The sequence below is a fragment of the Lonchura striata genome, chromosome 1A, assembly GCF_050655825.1.
Source record: "Lonchura striata isolate lonStrDom1 chromosome 1A, ASM5065582v1, whole genome shotgun sequence".
Taxonomy (NCBI): Eukaryota; Metazoa; Chordata; class Aves; order Passeriformes; family Estrildidae; genus Lonchura; species Lonchura striata.
Window position 1 is genome coordinate 4,461,905 of NC_140741.1, and position 21,782 is coordinate 4,483,686.

The 21,782-nt window shown below is 49.0% G+C and overlaps 1 protein-coding gene across 5 annotated transcripts in view; it reads left to right on the plus strand.

Moving 5' to 3' along the window:
- Positions 1-20,257, plus strand: part of PRR5 (proline rich 5) — a 110,745-nt gene extending 90,488 nt beyond the window's left edge. Inside the window, exons 13-26 of one of the 5 annotated variants that reach the window (XM_085569707.1) lie at positions 1,206-3,841; positions 7,023-7,186; positions 7,268-7,341; positions 7,419-8,044; positions 8,377-8,562; positions 8,643-9,281; positions 9,360-9,401; positions 9,475-9,539; positions 9,642-9,685; positions 9,766-9,806; positions 9,888-11,240; positions 19,338-19,470; positions 19,704-19,850; positions 19,991-20,257. In XM_085569707.1, coding sequence (XP_085425833.1) covers positions 1,206-1,756 — 551 coding nt within the window. In that variant the 3' untranslated portion in view covers positions 1,757-3,841; positions 7,023-7,186; positions 7,268-7,341; ... (9 more) ...; positions 19,704-19,850; positions 19,991-20,257. Of the gene's footprint in view, positions 1-1,205; positions 3,842-7,022; positions 7,187-7,267; positions 7,342-7,418; positions 8,563-8,642; positions 9,807-9,887; positions 11,241-11,385; positions 12,016-19,337; positions 19,471-19,703; positions 19,851-19,990 lie in introns of those variants that run through there. The other 4 variants (XM_085569710.1, XM_085569709.1, XM_085569708.1 and 1 more) reach the window with 4 other exon arrangements.
- The last annotated feature ends 1,525 nt before the right edge of the window (positions 20,258-21,782 follow it).

The window sequence follows — 21,782 nt, forward strand, 5'->3', positions numbered from 1 at the left end:
TTCCCATCTCAAACTCCTAACAAAGAAAAAGTCCAAAACTGAACTCAGGTCAGATTATTTCACTGCTGAGGCAGACACAGCTGCAAAATACAATCTTAAATACAGAAATTGGCTTTTTTAGTAGTACAGCATATGATTGGAATTTGTGTCCAGGTAAGCACATAATCGCACAATAGCATAATTTTAAGAGATTGGAATATGTATAGGAAATTGCAGAGTTTGCAGGGAACATACACCAGCATCCTGATTTAAAGCAGACAGTTATTGCAGTGGCTGTCAGTGATTCCAGAGAGTAGTTTGATCCCCTGGTCCAGTTGTGCCTCCTTCATGGGATGGCAAAGTAAGAGCAGCAGAAAGAAGCTTCAAAAGTGAGACCTGGTATTCACACAACTTTTTCTTCTGATAGCAGGAGTGAATCTGAGCACTCAGACCTGCCCAGAATTTGAGTGGCGATCGTTTTGCTCATGATGGTCATTTTATTCACACTGCCAGACATTCCAATGCTAAACTACTGCCAGAAAGGCTGCTCTGTGCTCACTTGCTGCCATCTGCTGCTTATTTTTTGGGAAAATCCCACTTGGTTACCAGCATTCCTGCGATCACTGCTGGATTTAAGGTAGATTTGCTCCCCCAAAAAAAGGTTTCTGTGGGTACTGCCCTCTAGTTAACATTTTCAATCACTCTTGGTGGTCTCCCCCATCTGGTCTCTGAACTTCAAAAGTTTTTCCAGAATTAGTAGAAAAACTGCCTGTTTTAATCCTCATGCTCCAAATATGAAGAGACTTCTATTTTCCCAGGATGGGTGGAAAAGTTACATTTCAGCTATTAGAAATTAGTAGAAATATTTATAGCCTGGAAAAGAACAGAATTGCACTTTCTGTTCTTGTCTAAAGAAAGTATTTACAACTGTATATCCCCTCTCTCACTGTATTTACTGTTTTATTTCAGCTGGTGAAGTTGTGTGAATATAAGGGAATCTCAGGTATTATTTCTAAAGATAATTTTGGGGTCTTCAGTATGCTAAAGAAATGTAGGAAATCTGAAGCCTGTGAATCTACAAAACCAGCAAAATGTCTTCTTCTAGAAAAGTTTCATTCAAGAAAAGCTTACGAATAATCAGGACTTGACATTTCTTTTGAGCACTGATAATTCTTAGTACCGTAGTAGGAGACTTTGCAGCTACTACTCTGGATCTTTGTTTGCAGAGAAGCGGTTCTTCAGGCGCTCCAAGTCGGGTGACATCCTTGCCAAGAACCCCGTGGTGCGATCCAAGAGCTACAACAATCCACTGCTGACGCCAGTGGCCGAGTACGAAACGGAGAGCACGGCTGCCAATGGAACCGGCATCCGAAGGCACTCCGTCTCAGAAATGACTTCCTGCTTGGAGCTCCAGGGCTACTCCGACCTCACCACCATCATGGACAGCGGCTCCAAGAGCTCCATGACAGCCCCGAAAAGCTCACTGCCAGGAGACCAGGAGAGGCCCAGCACTGGCTCCGTGCAGTGCACCAGCAAACTCGGCACAGCTGAGCAACAGAAAGGACTCTTCCGCTCCATTGGTGATCCACACAGGTCTTTTGAGCTAGACAGAGACACTTCCTTACTTCCAGTTCCCTCTTCCAGCCCTGAGAACATAGTGGATCAGATTTTGGAGTCTATCCACTCTGATTCTGAAGGCATTTTCATTGATTTTGGCCGAGGCTGTTCCAATTCATCAGCTTACAGTGTGGATGTGAACAGACAGAGCATTGTGTGAAGGATATTAGGAGACAAACGGTGGGATTTTATATCAGATATGAGAGTTACTAAGACGGTGTGTCAGACTATGGGCAAGCTGTTCATGCCTGGGGAGATTTAAGGCAGATTTGCCAGGTCATGGTGGCTGTACTGAGCAAACGCCGTTTGTTTATAGCAGGTGGGAATCTGCTGAGGGGGAAGCAACTCCAACCGCTTTTCCCCATCCCTGTCACCCTGCAGATGGATTTCCTATTTCTTTATAAACTTAGGAGTTCACAAACTCACAAGTGTCTGGTAAAATACTATTAGTGCAGCTGGCAGTGTTTGTTCAGGAAAACAGCTCAGCAAATAGCTTTACTCACTTCTGATTTTCTAAAGAGGTTTCCTGCAGATGGTAGGTTGTTCTCTGAACTGTAACACCTCAGCCAGAGTAGAAACATACCCTTTAAAAACAAACAAACAAATACAAAAGGCTTTGGGCTTTCATGCCACAGAATACAATAATAAAAAAGTCTCTTTTAATCTTTTTCTTGTACATCCTTGTATGCACTCCTTTGCCTAATGGTGACCTAAAGTTCTCGAAGAAAGGCAAATAAACAGAAATACACTTTCTGATGTCACACAGTGCCTAGTGCCTCATTTTCTGTTTCACTGTTTCCTCAGCCAGTACCTTGTGTCTGGGAGAGTTGTCTCAAAATTGGCTTTCAAGACCAAAATTGATTTCCTCTGACCGTGGCACTTCTGAGAAATCTGTAATGTCAACTTCTGAAGCATCTGTGCTATGGAGAGATTCCATCATATACGTGTTTCCTAAATAAATGAAAATATGGCCTCTCAGGGGAAATCCTCATTATATGTTTATATTTTTACAGAAATACCATAATGCATCTGCTGTCAGTTACGGTTTTGGGAAGTGTGAACCTTGCAGCTCTTCTTTTCCTGAGCACACCAGCTCTTCCCTTGCAGTAACACGGTGGTGTAGGAGCTGGATCAGTCGCTTTGCAGAGCATTGATGCAGGTGATAGCAAGGTGAAGCAGAAATCCTGCTGCACAGTAGAGTTTTGATCAGGGGGTTTTGCAGCGAAGGCAGCTCTCTTTTGTGCCTGTGCTTTGGTGGAAGGAGTCAGTCGGTGCCTCCTGAGCTGCTCAGGGACTCTGGTCTTTGGGTTGGTCTGGGCAGTGCCTGGTGCTTTGCTCAGGGACCGTCCAGCCTTGCCCTGTACTTGCACTGCTGACCCCAGCATTTGCCACACTCTTCCCCAGGCTTTGATTGTGATTCTGGACTCAAAGCTGTACTTCTGACACTCAGTTTCCTTTGGCCTCACTGTGAGTTACCTCAGTCTTTTGCTACCAGCCTGCTTCCCTGCTCAAGATTTCAATTGCTGGAGAGATGGGCAGACTCCCTGTAGAGCAGAGATTCGAGAAGCTCAGAAGCCATCTGAGGGCCTCCCCCAGAAATAAGCCAAGGGTTTGGTGCCTGTTTAGCTTCTCTGTGTTTGGTAAGTTCAGCTGTGCAGCCTGCCCTACAAGCAGGCATTTAGGCTGGATCTGTGTCTGTGAGAAGTGGGCTGTGTGCTGGAGACATAGAGACACTGTTGGAGGGTGGCAACAGTGGCAGGTGTGAGCTGTGAGGATGATGAGGAGGTGGCGGCTCCTCCGGCGGCTGATTTAGGGGGTTTTCCTCGCAATGCTTTTGCACGGAGCTACTGGAGGAGAGGAGTTTATGGGGGGCTCCCGGGGCTGTCTCCTGGAAGGACGGTGGGCGCTTCGGACAGGGTGTGGGGGATCACCTAGAAACCCACCTGGATACGTGGAGCCTTGCTCAGAGGAGGAGCCGAGGGACAAACCTTTGTGCCGAGAAGCAGCAGCCAAGCAGGTGAGCCGGTGCGTCTTTGCAGCCGGGAGTTTCTCCTTTCCCTTTGAAACTTCATCCTCCTGAGGTTGAATTGGAGGGGGCAGTCCTGTTGTCCCCCCTTTTAAGGGGTTTGGATTGAGGTAAAATTCTCCCTTTTGCCATCATTCGAGGCAAGCCCCTTGTTTTTCTGCTCTTCTAGGGGACGCAGTTGAAGGGGAGCGCACATTTCTGTGCCCTTGCTGGAGTGAGGTGAGCGCCAGAGCGTGGCTTCAGAGGAAGGGAGCTGCAGCGCTGGCAGGGCGGGGATCGGGCTGTGCCGCTGCGTTCGGGGCGCTTCTTCTGCCCCGGCCCGGCAGCGAAGGGTGCGGCGCGGAGCCCTGCCGGCAGTGCCGGGGCTGGCCGGGGCGGAAGGGGAGCTGGGCGCGGCTGGGCTGCCGCGGGCCCGCCGGAGCCGCGCCGGTGCGAGCCGTGCGGAGCCGAGCGGAGCTTTGGCCGGGCCGGCGGGCGGGGGAGGCGGCGCGGGCGGGGCCGGTGCCGGCCGGTGCCGCCGCTCCGTCCGCTCCGGGCGCGGGGCTCGGGCGCCGCCGGGGCCCCCCGGGCCCGGTGCCGGCCCCGCCGGGCCGGGGGCAGCGGGCGGGGGTCTGCCGGCGCGGCGCCGCCTCTGCTTGCCGGAGGAGCCGCTTTCCTGCCGGAGCCGGGAGCGCCCGGGGCCGGGAGCGCGGCTCCGCATCTTCCAGCCTCCCTCGCTGCGCTGCTTTTGAGGCGCTCCTGGGGAATTCATTGGGTCCTTTTCTTTTGTTCGGAGTCGGTGTGTGAGAAGGGTCACGGTGTGCTTGTTGGTTGTTACGGTTCTTGGTTCGGGTGCTGTGACAAGGGTTTTTTTGGATTGAGTTTGTTGTTGGATTTTTTTGTTTTGGTGCGATATGTTGGATTTTTTGTTTTGATTATTTTTATCTTATAAAAATATAACTGTAGTTATCTTCGTAAAGGAGATGTTTTTTTAAGGTTTACAATGGTTTTTATGGGTCGTAGCATGAAGTACAAGGTTGGTTTTTAATTAGGTTGTGGTGACTTTTATTAGCATGAGTATGTAGTGTTAGTTTTAGTGGGTTTGAGATAGTGTCCTGTAGTTAGTTAGTGAAGGGTTTTTTTAATATTGATAATTGCATTTTTGTTAGTTATGTTATAGAGGTTTTATTCATTTGGTTTGTTTAATTGTCGTGTATGTTTTATTGTTACCGGTAATTTGGGAGTTATTGTTTATGGTTACATTTATCTTTTGGTGATGTGTTTATTTCTAGGTGGTATTTGTATTTTGATGGTTTGAGGCATTACGGGTTTATTGAGTTAGGAATAATTTTTTTTGTGGTTAATTGAAGTTTATTTATTTGGGTTTTTGTTTCAGTTTGATGTATTTGTTGGTTGCTTTTTATTAGTTTTTTTTTTTTTAGGAACTTTTGTATTTATACGGTGGATTTTTTTAGGTAGTTATTTTCTTGGGTGCTTATCTTTTTATTGTTTAGTGGTTTAGATTTTTGTTAATCTCGTTTATTCGTTTGGTTTTTAAAGCTAATTTAGCAGAATACTGGTTACTCTTTGACTTAGTGTGGAGGTATGGTTTTCATTTTTAGCAGCTTTCAGGGTCTGTTGTATGGTTTGAAGTTTAGTAAGTTGGTTGGACTTCTTTTTCTAGTGGGTTTTGTGATTTGTTTTGTGGGCTTCTATAGGGGTGGTTTTTATTTTTGTTTTGTTTTTGTGATGTGTCTCACTAACAACTGTTAGTGAAAAGAGTGTAGTGTGGGGTTGTTTTTGCTGGTAGTTGGTTCTATGGTGGTGTATTTTTAGTTTCTGTTGTTTGTTTTTGGGTTTCTTTTGTTAATTTGTAATTATTTTTAAGGTTTTAGGGCAATTGAGATTTTTTTATATGGATGTCCTGAATGATAACAGTTAATTTATTTGCTTTATGTGGCGTTGATGGCAGGGTAGAGGACATTTTTGTATAGAATGTTTTTTTAAATCATAGTACTAAAATAATACCATGGTAAGAGGGGCTGTGTTTTATTGTTTGTTTCTGGGGTGGTTTGGCATTTTCTTATAGGTTGGAGGTTTTTTTGTTGGCTCATGGAGCCATTCTGACTGTTTTTGATGATATTGGAATTTGATGTTTCTTTTGTTATTTTATTATTAGGAATTGGATCTTTTCAGTAGGCTTTTTAATTTAGCTTTTTTTTTTTTTTTCTCCTGTGGTGTAATAGTATTTTAGAAGAATTTGGATTATTTTAAAACATATTTTTGTTACACTTTTCATCTAATGTTGTTGGATTATTACAGATGTTTTGGAGTTTTATTTTTTTAAGTTTCATTTGGATGAATTTATGCTGGATGGTGGGACTGTGTTTTTATTTTTGGGGCAGTTGGTTGTAGGTGTATTGTATGTTTTTTAAGTGAAGGTAAGTCGAGGTTTGTATTTGGTTGTTAGAGGAATGGAGAAAAATGTTTTGGTAATGTTAACATTGGTGTGTTATTTTGTGGTTTTTGATTTATAGTAAGTCTGGTACAGTAGTGTTTAATGGTGGAGTTCTTTAATGTATGATAGTTTATAGTTAATTCTTATTGGTTTTAGATTTGTGTGTAGGTTAGAGGCGGTTATTGAAGGGTGAGTGGGTTTTGTAGATGAGTTTTAGTGTTTCAGTTTATAGAGCATTTTTTGGATGGGAGTTACAGTATTTTGAGTTGTTTGGTGTCGCTGGTATTGTTGAGGTGATAAGGAGGATTTGTTGGGTTTTTTTTACAGGACGTTTATTGTAGATAGTTTTAGATAGTTGTGGTGGGTTGCTTAATTGTTTTATAGTTTTTTAGCTTTTTAGTAGTTATTTCAAATATGCTAGAGTTTTTTGGGTTTATTGAAATACTTGATTTTGAGGAAGTTCCTGTTTAGAATGTATGATTGTTTTTTGGCTTAAAATAAAAATTTTATATTTTAGTTTGAGGTTTATTTTTTTTCTAACTGCTATATTTTGTGATATTTGTGTTAGATTATTAATAGGAATTGTTTTACTTTTATATGTTGAAATGAGGGTAGTGTGTATTGCGTACTGGTTTTCATAAAGGTTTAATATTTTTATGGTTCTGATGTGTTAGGTTAATGAATTTATGAAGTTTACAAGACTTTTTTGTGTTTTTATTTCGATACTGGCAGGGTTTTCTTAGCTTTAAGGATTTGTTTGGCATAGATTAAGAGGTGTTATTGCGGGGATAGGACAGGGTGTCTCTGTTAATCTATTTGGCAATTTGGATACTGGGAAAATAAAATTAATATTTTGGTAGAATGTTTGGGTTTTGTTAGTTTATTTTTTTATGGATTTGTGTGCCTGCAGCTGTAGTGTCTCTGCTGCAGCTCTCAGTATCCATTCATGTTTGTGTGCATCAGGCAGTCCACTCGTGTACCAGCGAGTCCCCCCTGCAAGCGGCCGCAGAGCCGCTCCTTCGCTCTCCTGGGAATTCGGGGAGCGGCACACGGCTCTGCGACAAAGCCTTGATCTTTGTCACTTGGAGGTGGCACCAGGGAGCCTCAGGAGCGGCCGAGGAGTTGCTGTGAGTCGGGGAACTACTAGTGAGGGGGACCAGGGTCCACTCGAGTTTTGGGAACGCCACCTCACCTCGCCTGCTCTTCAGCCAGGCAGACCCTGCCAGGAGGGCGTGGGCGAAGCGTGCGGCCCGAGGAGCCCGGCGTTCTCAAGAGAATAATGGTGAGCAGCAGAATTGCTGAGTTGTGGCTGCTGTGCGGCTGAGATCGTGCAGTGATGTTTGGTGTTCTCGATTGTAGCTGAGCACGGGACCACAGCCCGGTGACCAAAGGACATTCCCCGCAGGCGAGGCAGCCTCCATTGCCAGGCGACGTGGATTCTCATCCCCAGATGCCAGAGAGATAAGTGGAGGGCTAAGGCCCACAGAGGGGGTGAAAGCGGGGTGCTGGGAGGGCCTTTAGGATCAGCTTTGGGGGCAGGGATGTGCAAGAAGTGTCCCCTTAGGCCAGCTAAAGGGAAAGCGTCTGTTTTGATCACAGTGCTGAGGTGCTCAGGGCAGAGCAGTTCTGGTGTGTGTCCTGTCACTTGTCGCTGGTGCACTCTGTGTTCTTCGGGTCTCTCAGTCCTTTCTTCTCATCAAAAGCTCTCTCTCCCTGTCCTGTGTCACAGGTGTCTGCACGTATTTATCCCAGAGCTGCTCTGCCCTGCTTCATAGCCTGTAATAGCACATGTCCTGGGGACTTGAAATTTGTAATGCAGGATGTAATTGGGCTCTAGATTGTATTAGGATATTGGCATAACATGTTTGGTGCTGTTAAGTTGTCCTTCAGCTGTTTAACACTAGTCCTAACTTCCTTTCAGATGCAGACAGTTCAGATCCGTGGCAGAGAGTCCCAGTCCTGGGTGAGGGTGTTGCCATGATCAGGTCAGTCATTGTTTGCATTTGCAGGGGAAGCCTAAATGGTGACTGTGTTACAGCAGTGTTTTTTGCCTTTATTTTTAGGAGGTCCAGGCAGATAGCAGCAGTCAAGGCCCTGTGTGCCTGGTGAGCAGTGGACAAAAGCAGTTGGTTTTGCTCAGCTTTTATGTTTTGGTGGAACTGTAAGCTTCCATTGTTGTTTGTGTGCTTTAGGGAATCCACTCAGAGTACTCATACCTCTGTTACCAACTGGCTGATGGACCGGGTTTCATGCACGTGTGATCTTGCAGGAAGCATTACAGGACCCTGTGACAGAGCCTTCCAATTTTGCCTTTCAGGGTCCCATCCTGGTAACCCACAGGAATGGTCAAGGAGTTGCGGTGAGGCAGGGAAGAGGAGCGAGGGTCCACTCAAGTTTCAGCACTGCCATGTCACCTTGTCTGCCCTTAACCTAGCTGTACCTGGAGATGGTGTCGGCCTCCAAGCACGCCTGAGGTGTGTGGCCCGAGACTTCTTGGGAGACGGTGAGTGGCAGAATTGTCAGGTTCTGGCCCATGTGCTGTTAAGGTAGTGCATTGATGTTTGGTTTTCTTTCTCTTGGCAGAGCAAGAGATAACAACAGCCTGGTGACAACTGGAACTTCCCAGACAGGCAGGAGGCCTCGTTCTGCACCTGATGGGGATTTGCATCCCAGATATGTGCAAGATAAGTCGAGGGCTACAACCCACAGAGGGAATGGAAGAGAGGTGCTGGGTTGGGACCCCCCAGGAGGGGTTTTTGAGTCAGTTTTGGAAATGGGGATGTCCAAGAAGCATCTCCTAAAGCCACCTAGAGGGAAAGTGTCTGTTTTGATCAAAGTGCTGAGATACACAGGGCAGAGCAGTTCTGGAGTGTGTCCTGTCACTTGTTTCTGGTGCACTCTGTGTTCCTTGGGTCTCTCAGTCCTTTCTTCTCCTCAAAAGCTCTCTCTCCCTGTCCTGTGTCATGGGTGTCTGCACATGTTATCCCACAGCTGCTCTGCCCTGCTGTATAGACTGTAATAGCACAAGTCCTGGGGACTTGAAATTTGTAATGCAGGATGTAGTTGGGCTCTGGATTGTATTAGGAGATTGACATAACATGTTTGGTGCTGTTAAGTTGTCCTGCAGCTGTTTGACACTAGTCCTAACTTCCTTTCAGATGCAGACAGTTCAGATCTGTGGCAGAGGGCTGCACTCCTGGGGGAGGGTTTTCCCATGATCAGGTCAGTCATTGTTTGCATTTGCAGGGGAAGCCTAAATGGTGACTGTGTTACAGCAGTGTTCTTTGCCTTTATTTTTAGGAGGTCCAGGCAGATAGCAGCAGTCAAGGCCCTGTGTGCCAGGTGAGCAGTGGACAGAAGGAGTTGTTCTGGCTCAGATCTCAATTTCTGGTGCAATTCTAAGCATCCACTCTAGGTTACTTTGTTTTCTTTTAGGCAGTCTTCTTGCAAGATGTCTCTGGTCCGGATGTCCAAGGCCAGGTGGGTGCAAGCGTAATGTCTGGGTGGGTGTGCTTTTCAGGTCAGGGGGATGTTGTTTTCACAGTATCTCAGTGTGGGTTTTTTTGCTTTGTTTTTTTGCAGGTGCTGTCGCTGCCCTAGCTGTGTGAAGGAACAGAGGCGAGCGGGTGAGTTGGCATTTTGGCACAGTGACTCACAGGTGACCCTTATGCAGCAGCATGCTAAGTGTGTACTTTTTGTTTTTCAGGTATCCTCCAGGCAGCCTGTGGAGTCAAATTGAGACTTCAGGTGAGCCGGGGCAGCGGTGTGTCGGAGTTTCGGGGATTCCTCTTTTCGTGGGCACTAGTTGCATTTTCTGTTTTGTCTTAGGCACCCTCAGGAGGAGCGTAGCTGAAGTTTGTAAACAGCAGCACCGAAGCGGATGTACAGAACGTCTCGCCATCCACATCCAACTGACATTGGATTCCATCCGGTTGTCTTGCAAAAGCTAAGTGCTGGGGCCAGTAGGTGGGAGATGGGGGGAAAACCTTTACTATCACAGGAGGCTATTTGATGTTAGCTTGGAGAAGAGGCCCATAGTGGGATGGGCCCCTCGGGAGCAAAGGGAGAGGGTTTCTCCTCAGCCCCCCCAGAGTCTTTGCCGGGCAGGGCAGTTCCGATCCCTCTCCGCGTTCTCGTGACGTTCGCATCGGCGGCCTTCTTTGACTCTCGACGTTGTCGTGGATCTTTTCACCATAGGAGCCCACCTTCATGTCTGGAGCTATAGCTACAGTCACCCTGTAGTCATTTCTTCCTTCTCTAGGCCTACTGAGCTTCTTAGGCTTCCTCTTAAGTGCTTTGGCACTAACATCTTGAAAGGAGTTACATGTCATCACAAGTGCTACTGCCCTAGGGCTTTCTTTTCTTTGGCATCATCAGCCCATGGCTCATCTTGGGCTAAGAATCTTGGGTCCATAAGGTGAAATTGCCAGGCAGTTTCCACTTATGTCCGTGTTCGCGTTGTCTGTGTCATATGCCTTTGTTACATCTCCATGCTTTAGCAGCATCATTTTGTGCCGTATTGGCCAGATTTTGCTCACGTACCTTCCCAGATATCAATTATTCTGGCACCTTTACACATTTACTTTTTGGGACCAGAAGATGTACACGAGATGTTCTCATCCATCTTCATTCTCAGTTTTGGTAGCCCTTCTCTTGGACTTCCGTACGGAGCTTATTAGCCCTTCATCACCTGACCACAGTAGTTCCGTAGCATCTGCCTTCTCAAAGGATATAGGGCTCAAAAATTAGTCTTCTGGAGAATTATATCAAGTCCTCACATATCTTGTATCTCTGTCGGCTTATGTCGTATGCACTTATGTTGCGCCTATGTCGGCTTCTATTGTATGTGCTTATACTGTATGTACCTACGTTGGCTTATGTTGTATGCACCTCTGTTGTGCCAATTATGATCGGAGCTGCCTTGCCCGGGCACGTAGTCACGCTCAGGTAGAGCAGTTATAAAGCTTTGCCATTCATCTGTTCTCTACGGGGTTTGGGGTACAACACTGATGGGCCCAGAGCTGGTATAGCTCCTAGCTCTCAGATAGTCAGTCACTGACTGCCTCCCCTTGTCTCCTAGGTCCCCGGGTCCCTACAGAATTTCCTGGAATCTACCATTTGACATGGAGGTCCTGCGGTCAGAAGAAGCGTTTAAGCATATTCTTCAGTGCAGCGTTTCACGTAAGGGTGGCAGCCAGCGTGTCAGCAGAAGAATGTGTGAGAGTGTGACTGTCTGTGTCTGTCTGTGAGAGTTTGTGTGTGCTTGTGTCTGCAGCTGTGTGTGTGGAGCAGTTATAACCTTGTGTGTATGGCCTTTGCCTTTCAGGTTTTTCCACTCATTTTTAAATTTAGAATAAAAAATCCCCAGCCGGGGGTTTTGTTTTTTTGTTCCCCCTGATGGGTTTTTGTTTCCTCGGTCCCGGCCGGTCAGCGAGGCGACATTGATGGCCTGAGTCAGGGCGCGGACTGTCCCAGGGACGGGGTTTTCGCCAGGCAGGAGGATTTTTTGGGAGTCTCCCGGGAGCCACATTCCCGAGGAGTGACGATGACTCCGGCATCAGATCGCATTGCCGTGAATGTGAGTTTGTGTGGAACGCGAAGGGGGCGTGCACGTCAGCGGAGCGTTCTGCGCCATTTTTGTTCCAGGTGTGTCCTAACAATAAAAGCGTTGTGGACTTTTCTGAAATGGAGACACGGTTATATTGTGTCAATATGTATTTGGCTTGTAGTACATTATATTGTTCTGTATTTGCAGTTGTTCCTGTCTTTTGATGTATTTTGCTGTATGTAAATTGGACTTGTACTTGTGTGCCTAGGTATGATGTATTCTTTGTTGTATTTGTCTCTGTACTTGCATTTGTATACATTGTTTCCCTGTGTATTGCTGAAGTTTAAATTAAAGAAATAAAGATTAATCAGCCCTAATTATGATACCTCTTACCCTCTGCCCTGCCCACCATTTGTCTCCTGTCTTTCTTTGGTGTGGTTGAATCAAATCATTTTCACCCTATTTCTCCCTTTGCCTCTTACTTTCCTCTTTAGTCTATTCCTCACTTTATCCTTCCATGTCTAACTCTTTCTCTTTGTCTCTGGCTGTGTTTTCCTTTGTTTCCATTTCTAACACTTATCAATGTTTCTCTAACCCTATTTCCTTCTCACCCTGTCTATTTTCTTCCATTCCTCTACATGTATTTCCCCATGTCTCTTTGTCTGTCTCTTTCAATCTAGGTTTCACTGTGTTTTCTTCTTCTTTTTCTCTTTGTCAGCCTTTGTCTTTCTAACACTTGCTATCATTCTCTTTGTCTATGACCCTTTTTCCTTTTCTGTCCAACTTTAATTTTTTGTGTTTGTAACTCTCTATTTCTTTCTCTCTTGAACCCTACCTTTTATTCTGTCTCTCCATTTGTTTTCCTGTAGGTTTTCAGCTCTATTTCTTCTTTTTCTTGTCTCTCTATTTCCTTTTCTCTTTCATTTCAAGTGCTTCCTTTTCTGTTTGTCTTTCACTCTTTTTCTCTTTACCCCTCTTTCTTTTGCCATTCTCTTTCCAATCTGTCTTTTTTTGGTTTTTCTATTTATCTCTCTTTTGTTTTTCTTGCTCTGTTTTCTTCTTACTCTCTCCTCTTCCTTTTCTTCTTCTCACTCTTTCTTCTCCATCTCCTCTTCACTCTCTCTTCTTCCTCTCACTCTCTTCTCACACTCTCCTTCTCCTCACTCTCTCCTCTTCTTCTCACTCCTCTTCCTCCTCTCTTCTTCTCACTCTCTCCTCTTCCTCCTCTCTCTTTTCTTCTCACTCTCTCATTCTCACTATCTCCTCTTCCTCTTCTCACTTTCTCCTCTTCTTCCTCTCTCCTCTTCTTCTTCACACTCTCTCCTCTTCTTCTCACACTCTCCTCTTCTTCTCTCTCTCCTCTTCTTCTCTCCTCTTCTTCTCTCTCTCCTCTTCTTCATCTCGCTCTCTCCTCTTCCTCCTTTCTCCTCTTCTCACTCTCTCATCTTCTTCTTCTCACTCTCTCCTCTTCTTCTCACGCTCTCTTCCTTTCACTCTCTCCTCTTCTTCTCAGTCTCTTCTCCTTGCTCTCCCCTCTTCTTCTCGCTCTCTCCTCTTCCTCCTCTCTCTTCTTCTCGCTTTCTCTTCTTCCACCTCTTCTTCTTCTCACTCACTCCTCTTCTTCTCTCTCCTCTCCTTCTCACTCTCCTTTTCTTCTCACTCCTCTTCCTCCTCTCTCCTCTTCTTCTTCTCACTCTGTCCTCTTCCTCCTCTCTCCTCTTTTTCGTCTTCTCACTCTCTCCTCTTCTTCTCACTCTCTCCTCTTCTTCACACTCTCTCCTCTTCCTCCTTTCTCATCTTCTTCTTCTCACTCTCTCCTCTTCTTCTCACACTCTCTTCTTCCTTTCACTCTCTCCTCTTCTTCTCAGTCTTGTCTCTTCTCCTTGCTCTCTCCTCTTCTTCTCACTCCTCTTCCTCCTCTCTCCTCTTCTTCTTCTCCCTTTCTCCTCTTCTTCTTCTTCTCACTTTCTCCTCTTCCTCGTCTTCTTCTCACTTTCTCCTCTTCCTCTTCTTCCTCTCACTCTCTCCTCTTCTTCTCTTTACTCTTCTTCTCTCCTTCTCACTCTCCTTTTCTTCTCACTCCTCTTCCTCCTCTCTCCTCTTCTTCTTCTCACTCTCTCCTCTTCTCAGTCTCTTCGTCTCTCTCTCTCCTTTTCTTCTCACTCCTCTTCCTCCTCTCTCTTCTTCTCATTCTCTCCTCTTCCTTCTCTCTCTTCTTCTCACTCTCTCCTCTCCTTCTCACACTCTCCTCCTCTTCTCACTCTCTCCTTCACACACTCTCTTCATCTCTCGCTCCTTCTCACTCTCTCCTCTTCCTCTTCTCTCTTCTTCTCACTTTCTCCTCTTCCTCATCTCACCTCTTCTTCCTTCTCTGTCCTCCTCTTGTTCTCATTTTCTCCACTTCCTCCTCTCTCCTCTTCTTCACTCACTCTCTCCTCTTCTTCTCACTCTCTCCTTTTCCTCCTCTCTCTTCTTCTTCTCAGTCTCTCATCTTCTTCTCACACTCTCTTCATCATATCTCTCTCACCTTTTTTTTTCACTCTCCTCTTCCTCCTCTCTCCTCCTCTTTTCTCACTTTCTCCTCTTCCTCCTCTGTCCTTCTCTTCTCACTTGCTTCTCTTCCTCCTCTCTCCTTCTCACTCTCTCCTCTTCTTCCTCTCACTTACTCCTCTTCCTCCTCTCTTCTTCTTATCACTCTCTCCTCTCTTCTTCTACTCACACTCTCTTCTTTCTCTTGCTCTCTCCTTCTCAGCCTCTTCTCCTCACTCTATCTTCTTCTCACACTCTCATCTTGATCACTCTCTCCTTTTCTTCTCACTCTCTCCTTTTCTTCTCTCTCCTCTCCCTCTTCTTCTTCCTCTCACTCTATCCTCTTCTTCTCACTCTCTCCTTCTCACACTCTTCTCTTCTTCGTCTCACTCTCTCATTTTCTTCTCACTTTCTTCTCTTCCTCCTCTCTTCTCTTCTTCTCGCTTTCTCCTCTTTCTCCTCTCTCTTCTTCTTCCTCTTACTCTCTCCTTCTCACTCTCTCCTCTTCTTCATCTCATTCCCTCTTTTTCTTCTCCCTTTCTCCTCTTCCTCCTCTCTCCTCTTTTTCTTCTCTCTCCTCTTCTTCTTGCTCACTCCTTTTCACTCTCTCCTCTTCCTCCTCTCTCTCTCCTCTTCTTTCTCTCACTTACTCCTCTTCCTCCTCTCTTCTTCCTCTCAGTCTTTCTTCTTCTCACACTCTCTTCTTCATCTCTCTAATTTTCTTCTCACTCTCTCCTTTTCTTCATCTCACTCCTTTTCTTCTCACTCTCTCCTCTTCTTCCTCTCTCCCCTCTTCTTCCTCTTATTTACACCTCTTCGTCCTCTCTCTTCTTCTTCTCACTCTCTCCTCTCCTCACACTCTCTTCTTCATATCTCTCTCCTTTTCTCACTCTCTCCTCTTTGTCCTCTGTCCTTCTCTTCTTCCACTTTCTCCTCTTCTTCTTCTCACTCTCTCCCCCTCTTTCTCTTTTTTTCTTCCTTTCTAAACTTAGAATAAAAACACAACAGTAGAAGTTACCATGCTCCTAGGAATTAAAAAAAAAAAACAAAACCCTTTAAAAATAAAAGTTTCTACTCCCTGGGAATATAAAAATAAAAATTTTTACTCCCTGGGAGGATCAAATTTTCTACTGCTGCCCTTGACAATATTTTTTTTTTCTTCTTTTATATATATATATAGGGGGTGTAGGGGAGGGGTCTATCTGGAGGCTGCACTCCCACCCTGAATCCTCCCTCTACCCTAACCCCTCCCCTGACCCACCCTCCACCCCTTCCCCCACTGCCTGATGCTGCCCGTCACCCCTCCCCTGACCCCAGCCTTTGACTTTGACCCTTGATCTTTTGACCTTTTGTTTATAGAAAGGGCTTTTTTATTGTTTTTATTTAGTTACAGGTAGGGCTTTAATGGAAAAAGTATGAATTTACATTTTATTTTTATATAGTTTGATATATGGAAATACATATTCAATGTATACAGATATATATATAAAAATATAAAATAGTATTAGGAAGAGATAGGCTATAAATAACACCATACATCAATCTACATTTAAAATGTAAATTTGACTATAAATGCGAAAAATAGAAATAAATTTAAACTGTTTAAATAAAGGGTTTTTTTAAAGGATTTTTACTTGGATAGAGGCAGGGTTTTATTTTAAGCAATATAAACCTTTTAGAAATCTAAATCTAACTATAGAAATATCTAAGCAATCTATTAAGATATATATAAAAACATAAAATATAATAGGAATAAAATATAATAGGAATAAATATAAGAAATTATGAAAATACAATTATAAATCAATATAAATTATTAATCCGAATGTGAATATAAATATGACAAATACAAAAATAAAGCCTATTGAAATGCAGTTTAAGAGGAAAGGTTTGTTCTTTCGGTTCCTGTGGGGTCAGAGGCAGGTTTTTGTTCCGTTCTTTCCCGCGCGGATGCTTTGGGGCATTCGCTGCTGACGGCGCAGTGCTGCCGCCTTGTGGACACAGGGCGGTACTGCAGCCCCGCCGCCCGCGGCCGCCCTCTTGGGAATAGCGAGGCGCGGACTCGCTTGAAAAGTGCTGCCGCCTTGTGGACACAGAGCGGTACTGCAGCCCCGCCGCCCTCTTGGGAGCGGCTTGGCGCGGACTCGCTTGAAAAGTGCTGCCGCCTTGTGGACACAGGGCGGTACTGCAGCTTCGCCGGCTGCGGCCGCCCTCTTGGGAGTGGCTTGGCGCGGTGTCGCTTGAAAAGTGCTGCCGCCTTGTGGACACAGGGCGGTACTGCAGCCCGGCTGCCCTCTTGGGAGTGGCTTGGCGCGGACTCGCTTGGAAAGTGCTGCCGCCTTGTGGACAAAGGGCGGTACTGCAGCCCCGCCGCCCGCGGCCGCCCTCTTGGGAGTGGCTTGGCGCGGACTCGCTTGAAAAGTGCTGCCGCCTTGTGGACACAGGGCAGTACTGCAGCCCCACCGCCGCCCTCTTGCGTGTGGCTTGGCGCGGACTCGCTTGAAAAGTGCTGCCGCCCTGTGGACACAGGGCGGTACTGCAGCCCCACCGCCGCCCTCTTGGGAGTGGCTTGGCGCGGACTCGCTTGAAAAGTGCTGCCGCCTTGTGGACACAGGGCGGTACTGCGGCCCCACCGCCCACGGCCGCCCTCTTGCGTGTGGCTTGGCGCGGTGTCGCTTGAAAAGTGCTGCTGCCTTGTGGACAAAGGGCGGTACTGCAGCCCCGCCGCCCGCAGCCGCCCTCTTGGGAGTGGCTTGGTGAGGACTCGCTTGAAAAGTGCTGCTGCCTTGTGGACAAAGGGCGGTGCTGCAGCCCCACCGCCGCCCTCTTGGGAGTGGCTTGGTGAGGACTCGCTTGAAAAGTGCTGCCGCCTTGTGGACAAAGGGCGGTACTGCATCCCCGCCGCCGCCTCTTGGGAGTGGCTTGGCGCGGACTCGCTTGAAAAGTGCTGCCGCCTTGTGGACACAGAGCGGTACTGCAGCTCCGCCGGCTGCGTCCGCCCTCTTGGGAGTGGCTTGGCGTGGACTCGCTTGAAAAGTGCTGCCGCCTTGTGGACAAAGTGCGGTACTGCAGCCCCACCGCCCGCAGCCGCCCTCTTGGGAACGGCTTGGCGCGGACTCGCTTGAAAAGTGCTGCCGCCCTGTGGACAAAGGGCGGTACTGCATCCCCGCCGCCGCCTCTTGGGAGTGGCTTGGCGCGGACTCGCTTGAAAAGTGCTGCCGCCTTGTGGACACAGAGCGGTACTGCAGCTCCGCCGGCTGCGTCCGCCCTCTTGGGAGTGGCTTGGCGCGGACTTGCTTGAAAAGTGCTGCCGCCTTGTGGACAAAGTGCGGTACTGCAGCCCCACCGCCCGCAGCCGCCCTCTTGGAAGTGCCTTGGCGCGGACTGGCTTGGAAAGTGCTGCCGCCTTGTGGGCACAGGGCGGTACTGCGGCCCCCCAGCCAGCGCCCGGCAAAATCACCGGGACGGGGCGAGGGGCGGCAGCGAGCGGCGAGCGGGATGGTGTCTGTGAGCAGAGGCGGGGCTGGAGGCGGCTCCGCGGCGGCGCCGGATTAGGATGGCAGCGGCGAGGGAGGCTTTCTGTCCCGTTCCGGCCGCCGTCCGTACCGGAACGCTTTGTGCCTTTCTGTCCCTCGCCGGCCGCCGTCCCCCACGTGTCGGGAGCCCGGCGCCGCCGTGATGGCGGCGGGCGGTGGGACCGGGCTCGGGCGGCTCTGGAGGCGCTGCTGGAGGTGGGATTCGGGGCCCGGCGCGCTGAGGGCGGCGGCACCGGGGGGACAGCGGGGGAGGGCGGGCGGGAGCAGCCGGAGGGGACCCGGCACCGGGAATGGGATTGGGGGGGGGCGGGACACACGGACAGGCCCCGGAGCCCCCGGGACCCCCAAAACGCCACCGAGACCCCCAAAAAACCCCCCGGGACCCCTCAGAACCCTCTGGGACCCCCCAAAAATAACCGGGAGCCCCCCGGTCCCGCAGGGCGAAGGCGCTGGCGCTGACCGGGAACCGGGGAGTGGAGCCGGCCATGGACTGGTGAGGGGGGACCCCAAGAACACTCCCGGCACCCCCAAAAATACCTGGCGGGATCCCCCAAAAACAGCCCCGGGACCGCCAAAAACAGCCTCGGGAACCCAAAAATTCCCTTCAGGAGCCCCAAAATTCCCTTCGGAACCCCAAAACCCCCCCTGGGACCCCCAAATTTCCCTTTAGGACCCCTGAAATTTCTCCTGGGACCCCAAAACCCCCTGACACCCCAAAAGTCCTCCTGGGATGCCCCAAAAACCTTCCAGAACCCCCCAGGACCCCCTCCAATTTTGGGTCCCCCCCCCGATTCGGGGTTCCCCCCGGTTTTTGGGTCCCCAGGCTGGTGGCTCATGAGGACGACCCCGACTCGGACCCCGAACTCCCCCCGGGTTTGGGGGCGCCGCCCGCGGGCCTGGGGGGGCCCCGGCAGCCGCCGGCCCCGGAGGACGAGACCCAGAAGTGAATTTTGGGGGTCGGGGGGGAATTTGGGGGTTGGGGAGGAAATTTTGGGGTATGGGGAGCTCAGGGATATTTTGGGGTTCAGAGTGGTTAATTTGGGGTTTCAGGGTGTTTTTGGGCAGGGTTTTCGGGTATTCTCGGGAGGGCTTTGAGGTATTCTTTGGTGGGTTTTAGGGTATGTTGGGGTGGATTTTTTGGGGTATTTTTGGGAGGGTTTTGGGCTGGTTTTGGGGCATTTTATGGTGAGTTTTTTGGATATTTTTAGGAGGGTTTGGGTAGTTTTGGGTGGGTTTTTTGGGGGCATTTAGGACGAATTTGGGGTATTTTTGGGTGGGTTTTGGGCTGAAGGCGGCTCAGCGGCGGCGCTGGAGAAGGATGGCAGCGGCGAGGGGGGCCCGGCGGGGCCCTGCCTTTGCCAGCCCCTCCTGCCGCCCTCCTTGGAATGGTTTGGGGCAGTATGGGGTTATTGAGGTAGGAGTAATTATTTTGTTGTTGTTGATTTAATGTGGGGTTTTTTGTTTGTTTGTTTGTTGTCGTTTGATGTATTTGGTTTGTAGAGCAGGAACTGTAGACAGAATCCTGCAGAAGTAATATGGAATTTGTCCTCCCAAAACCCGCCCGGCTTCCAACCACTTTCAGCACGTGGTCTTCCTTAGCAGCACATGGTTCCCCCACACTTGGGAGCCGGTGCACTCTACTTTTCTCTCCTCCTTTGCTGACAGATCCTGCTGAGGCTGAGGACAAAGCCCTACCCCTACACGGACAAGGCAGCAGACCTGGTTCGGGAAGGCAGCGTGCTCCAGGCTGCTCCAGGACTCTGATCAAACATCAGCATCCCCGTCTCTCACGTTGATGGTACGTGGTAACCCCTTAAGAACAGAATTCCACCTTTTCTAACCCTAAGCAGCAAACTGGGGATGGATAACTCTAGAAATCCTGTCATGTAAGGACCTCCAGGATTCAGCCCTCCATGTGTCCTTGGTATCAGAGGTTGGAATTGCAGAGTTGCCACTTTACCCCCAAACGTAATTTTTGATGTGGTTGTGCCACTTTAACAGTATTTGAAATCTCTCTTTGTGTTCTTGCAGCAGCATTTTCGAACCACAATGGAAATCTAGTCCTTCTGCCCGGAGCTGTTCACAGAATTGTGGAATTCCAGATGGGTTTGGATGGGAAGGCACCTTTTTTTTTGCAGCATTAGATTTTTACAGTATTGCAGCTTTTCAAGCTTCTAAGTAAGTTACTTCATTCAGATTTAAACTCTCTTGGAACCTTTGGGGAAGTTCTTACAGCTCTGCTCACTGCTTTATGAATGGTGATGATTTTCTGGAAGTAGGCTGTCCATTCTGACCTTTTTTCTTCCCTCTTCCTGCAGACTGTACCTGCTGAGAGGCTGAGGTGAGACCAGGATCTGTAAAATCCCTGACTCTCCGTGTCTTCCTGAGGCTGAAGCCGTGTTTGCTGTCAGTGACGACAGGGTGGGAGATGCTAAACACTGAAAACTTTGGGGTTTTTCCCCTGAACTCCCCAAGACTCTCTGCAGCTGTGCCCTGTCTATCTCTTGAAAGAGTTTCTGGGTTTACAAAGGTTTTTACATTCTGCAATATTTATCTATAACTCGATTAAAAAGAATCCTACTGTATCAATGTGGTGTTAATTACTTTGAGTTGGTTAATTAAAGCAAATTATTGCTAAGGGGTTTGAGCATCCCTTAGTTGGAGCTGGCAGCTCTTATTTAATTTTTCTTCATTCCTTTAATTTCTTTCAATTATTTCTTAAGCCATTACTACAATTAGGATGTACGGTAAGGACAAGAGCATTTCTGCCCTGCTGGATTGGGAAATCCGAGCCCAATTCCTTGGAGAGATTGAGGGGATGGGGATCTGTGCCTCAAGCTGGGTTTTGACAGTGGGAATTTGGTGAGGAAGGAAGAGGAGAGATCCCACAGAAAGTGGCTGAGGCCAGTTCCGCTGGCTTTGGGTGCTCCTACCCCCGAGAAAATCATCCTGGCTGAAGGGAGCTGGAAGAAGCCAGGGGGCTGCGCCGGGGGCTGTGCAGGGACCCCAAACCCTGGTCAGGGGCGCTGGGCAGTGCCAGCTGCAGAGGAACGCTGCAGAGGGGCTGCGCTGGAGCCCCTCAGCTTCCATGCAGAGATGCTGGCACTGCGGGGCTTTCGGGACACTGCCGAGAGGCTCCGCTGCCAGAGCCGGGGAGTTCTCCCGTTCTTTTCTGTCGTGCTGGGCACCTGGCAAGTCCTTCGAGCCCCGCAGGCTGCCAGTGCCAGCGGAGCAGCTGGAATCACAGACGGTCACACAGAAACCGGGCTGGGAGAGCAAATGAGCTCTTCCATGTTGTTTTTCACAACGCGTTTTGGATTTATACCAGAATCTCTTCTCTCCCCTCAGACCCCGTACCCCTGACTTTTGAGTTTTCTCACAGAAATGTCTCGGCCTGCACCGGGAAAAAGAAAATTCCCTGGCACGGCGGGGAGCGGCGGGGTTTGGGGGTGCTGGGGCGGCACGGGGGTCCCCGCGCCCCGGCCGGTCTCGGTCAGCCCCGGGAAATCGCCGCCGCCGCCGGCTCGGCCCCGGCGCCGCCCCGGTGCTCCGGCCCGAGAGAGACCCCGACCCGCCCGCCGGGGCAGAGGCGGCACCGCCGGGAGCCGAAGCGGCAGCCCCGGGCCCATCCCGGCGGGCCGGGAGCGATGGCCCCGCCTCCATCCCGGGCGGGCCGGAGCCTCAGGGGCGGGGCCGGGCCGGAGCCTCAGGGGCGGGGCCGGCGCTGGCTCAGGTGCGCGGGACCGCGGGGCACCTGCGTGGGGTGGGGCCGAGGTTATTTAAGTGCCGGGAATCGCTGCAGCCGCCATTTGCTCACTCGGAGCGCAGTGCGGGTGGTGGGTTCTGTGCGGGCTCCGCAGCTTCGCCCTTCTCTCCTTCCCCCCCTTTACTCTTCCTTCCTCCTGCTCCCATTCCCCTTCTTTCCCTGCCTTTCCCCCGTTTTCCTCTCCTCCCCAAAGCCGACTGCTTTCGCTCCCCTTTTGTGCCCCCTTCTACTCTTCCTTCCTTCTGCTCCTATTCCCCTTCTTTGTCTTCCTCCTTTTCCTTCTCGTCCCATTTCGGCCTCCCCTCCCGTCCCACCATCTACCCTTCCTTCCTTCTCTCCATATT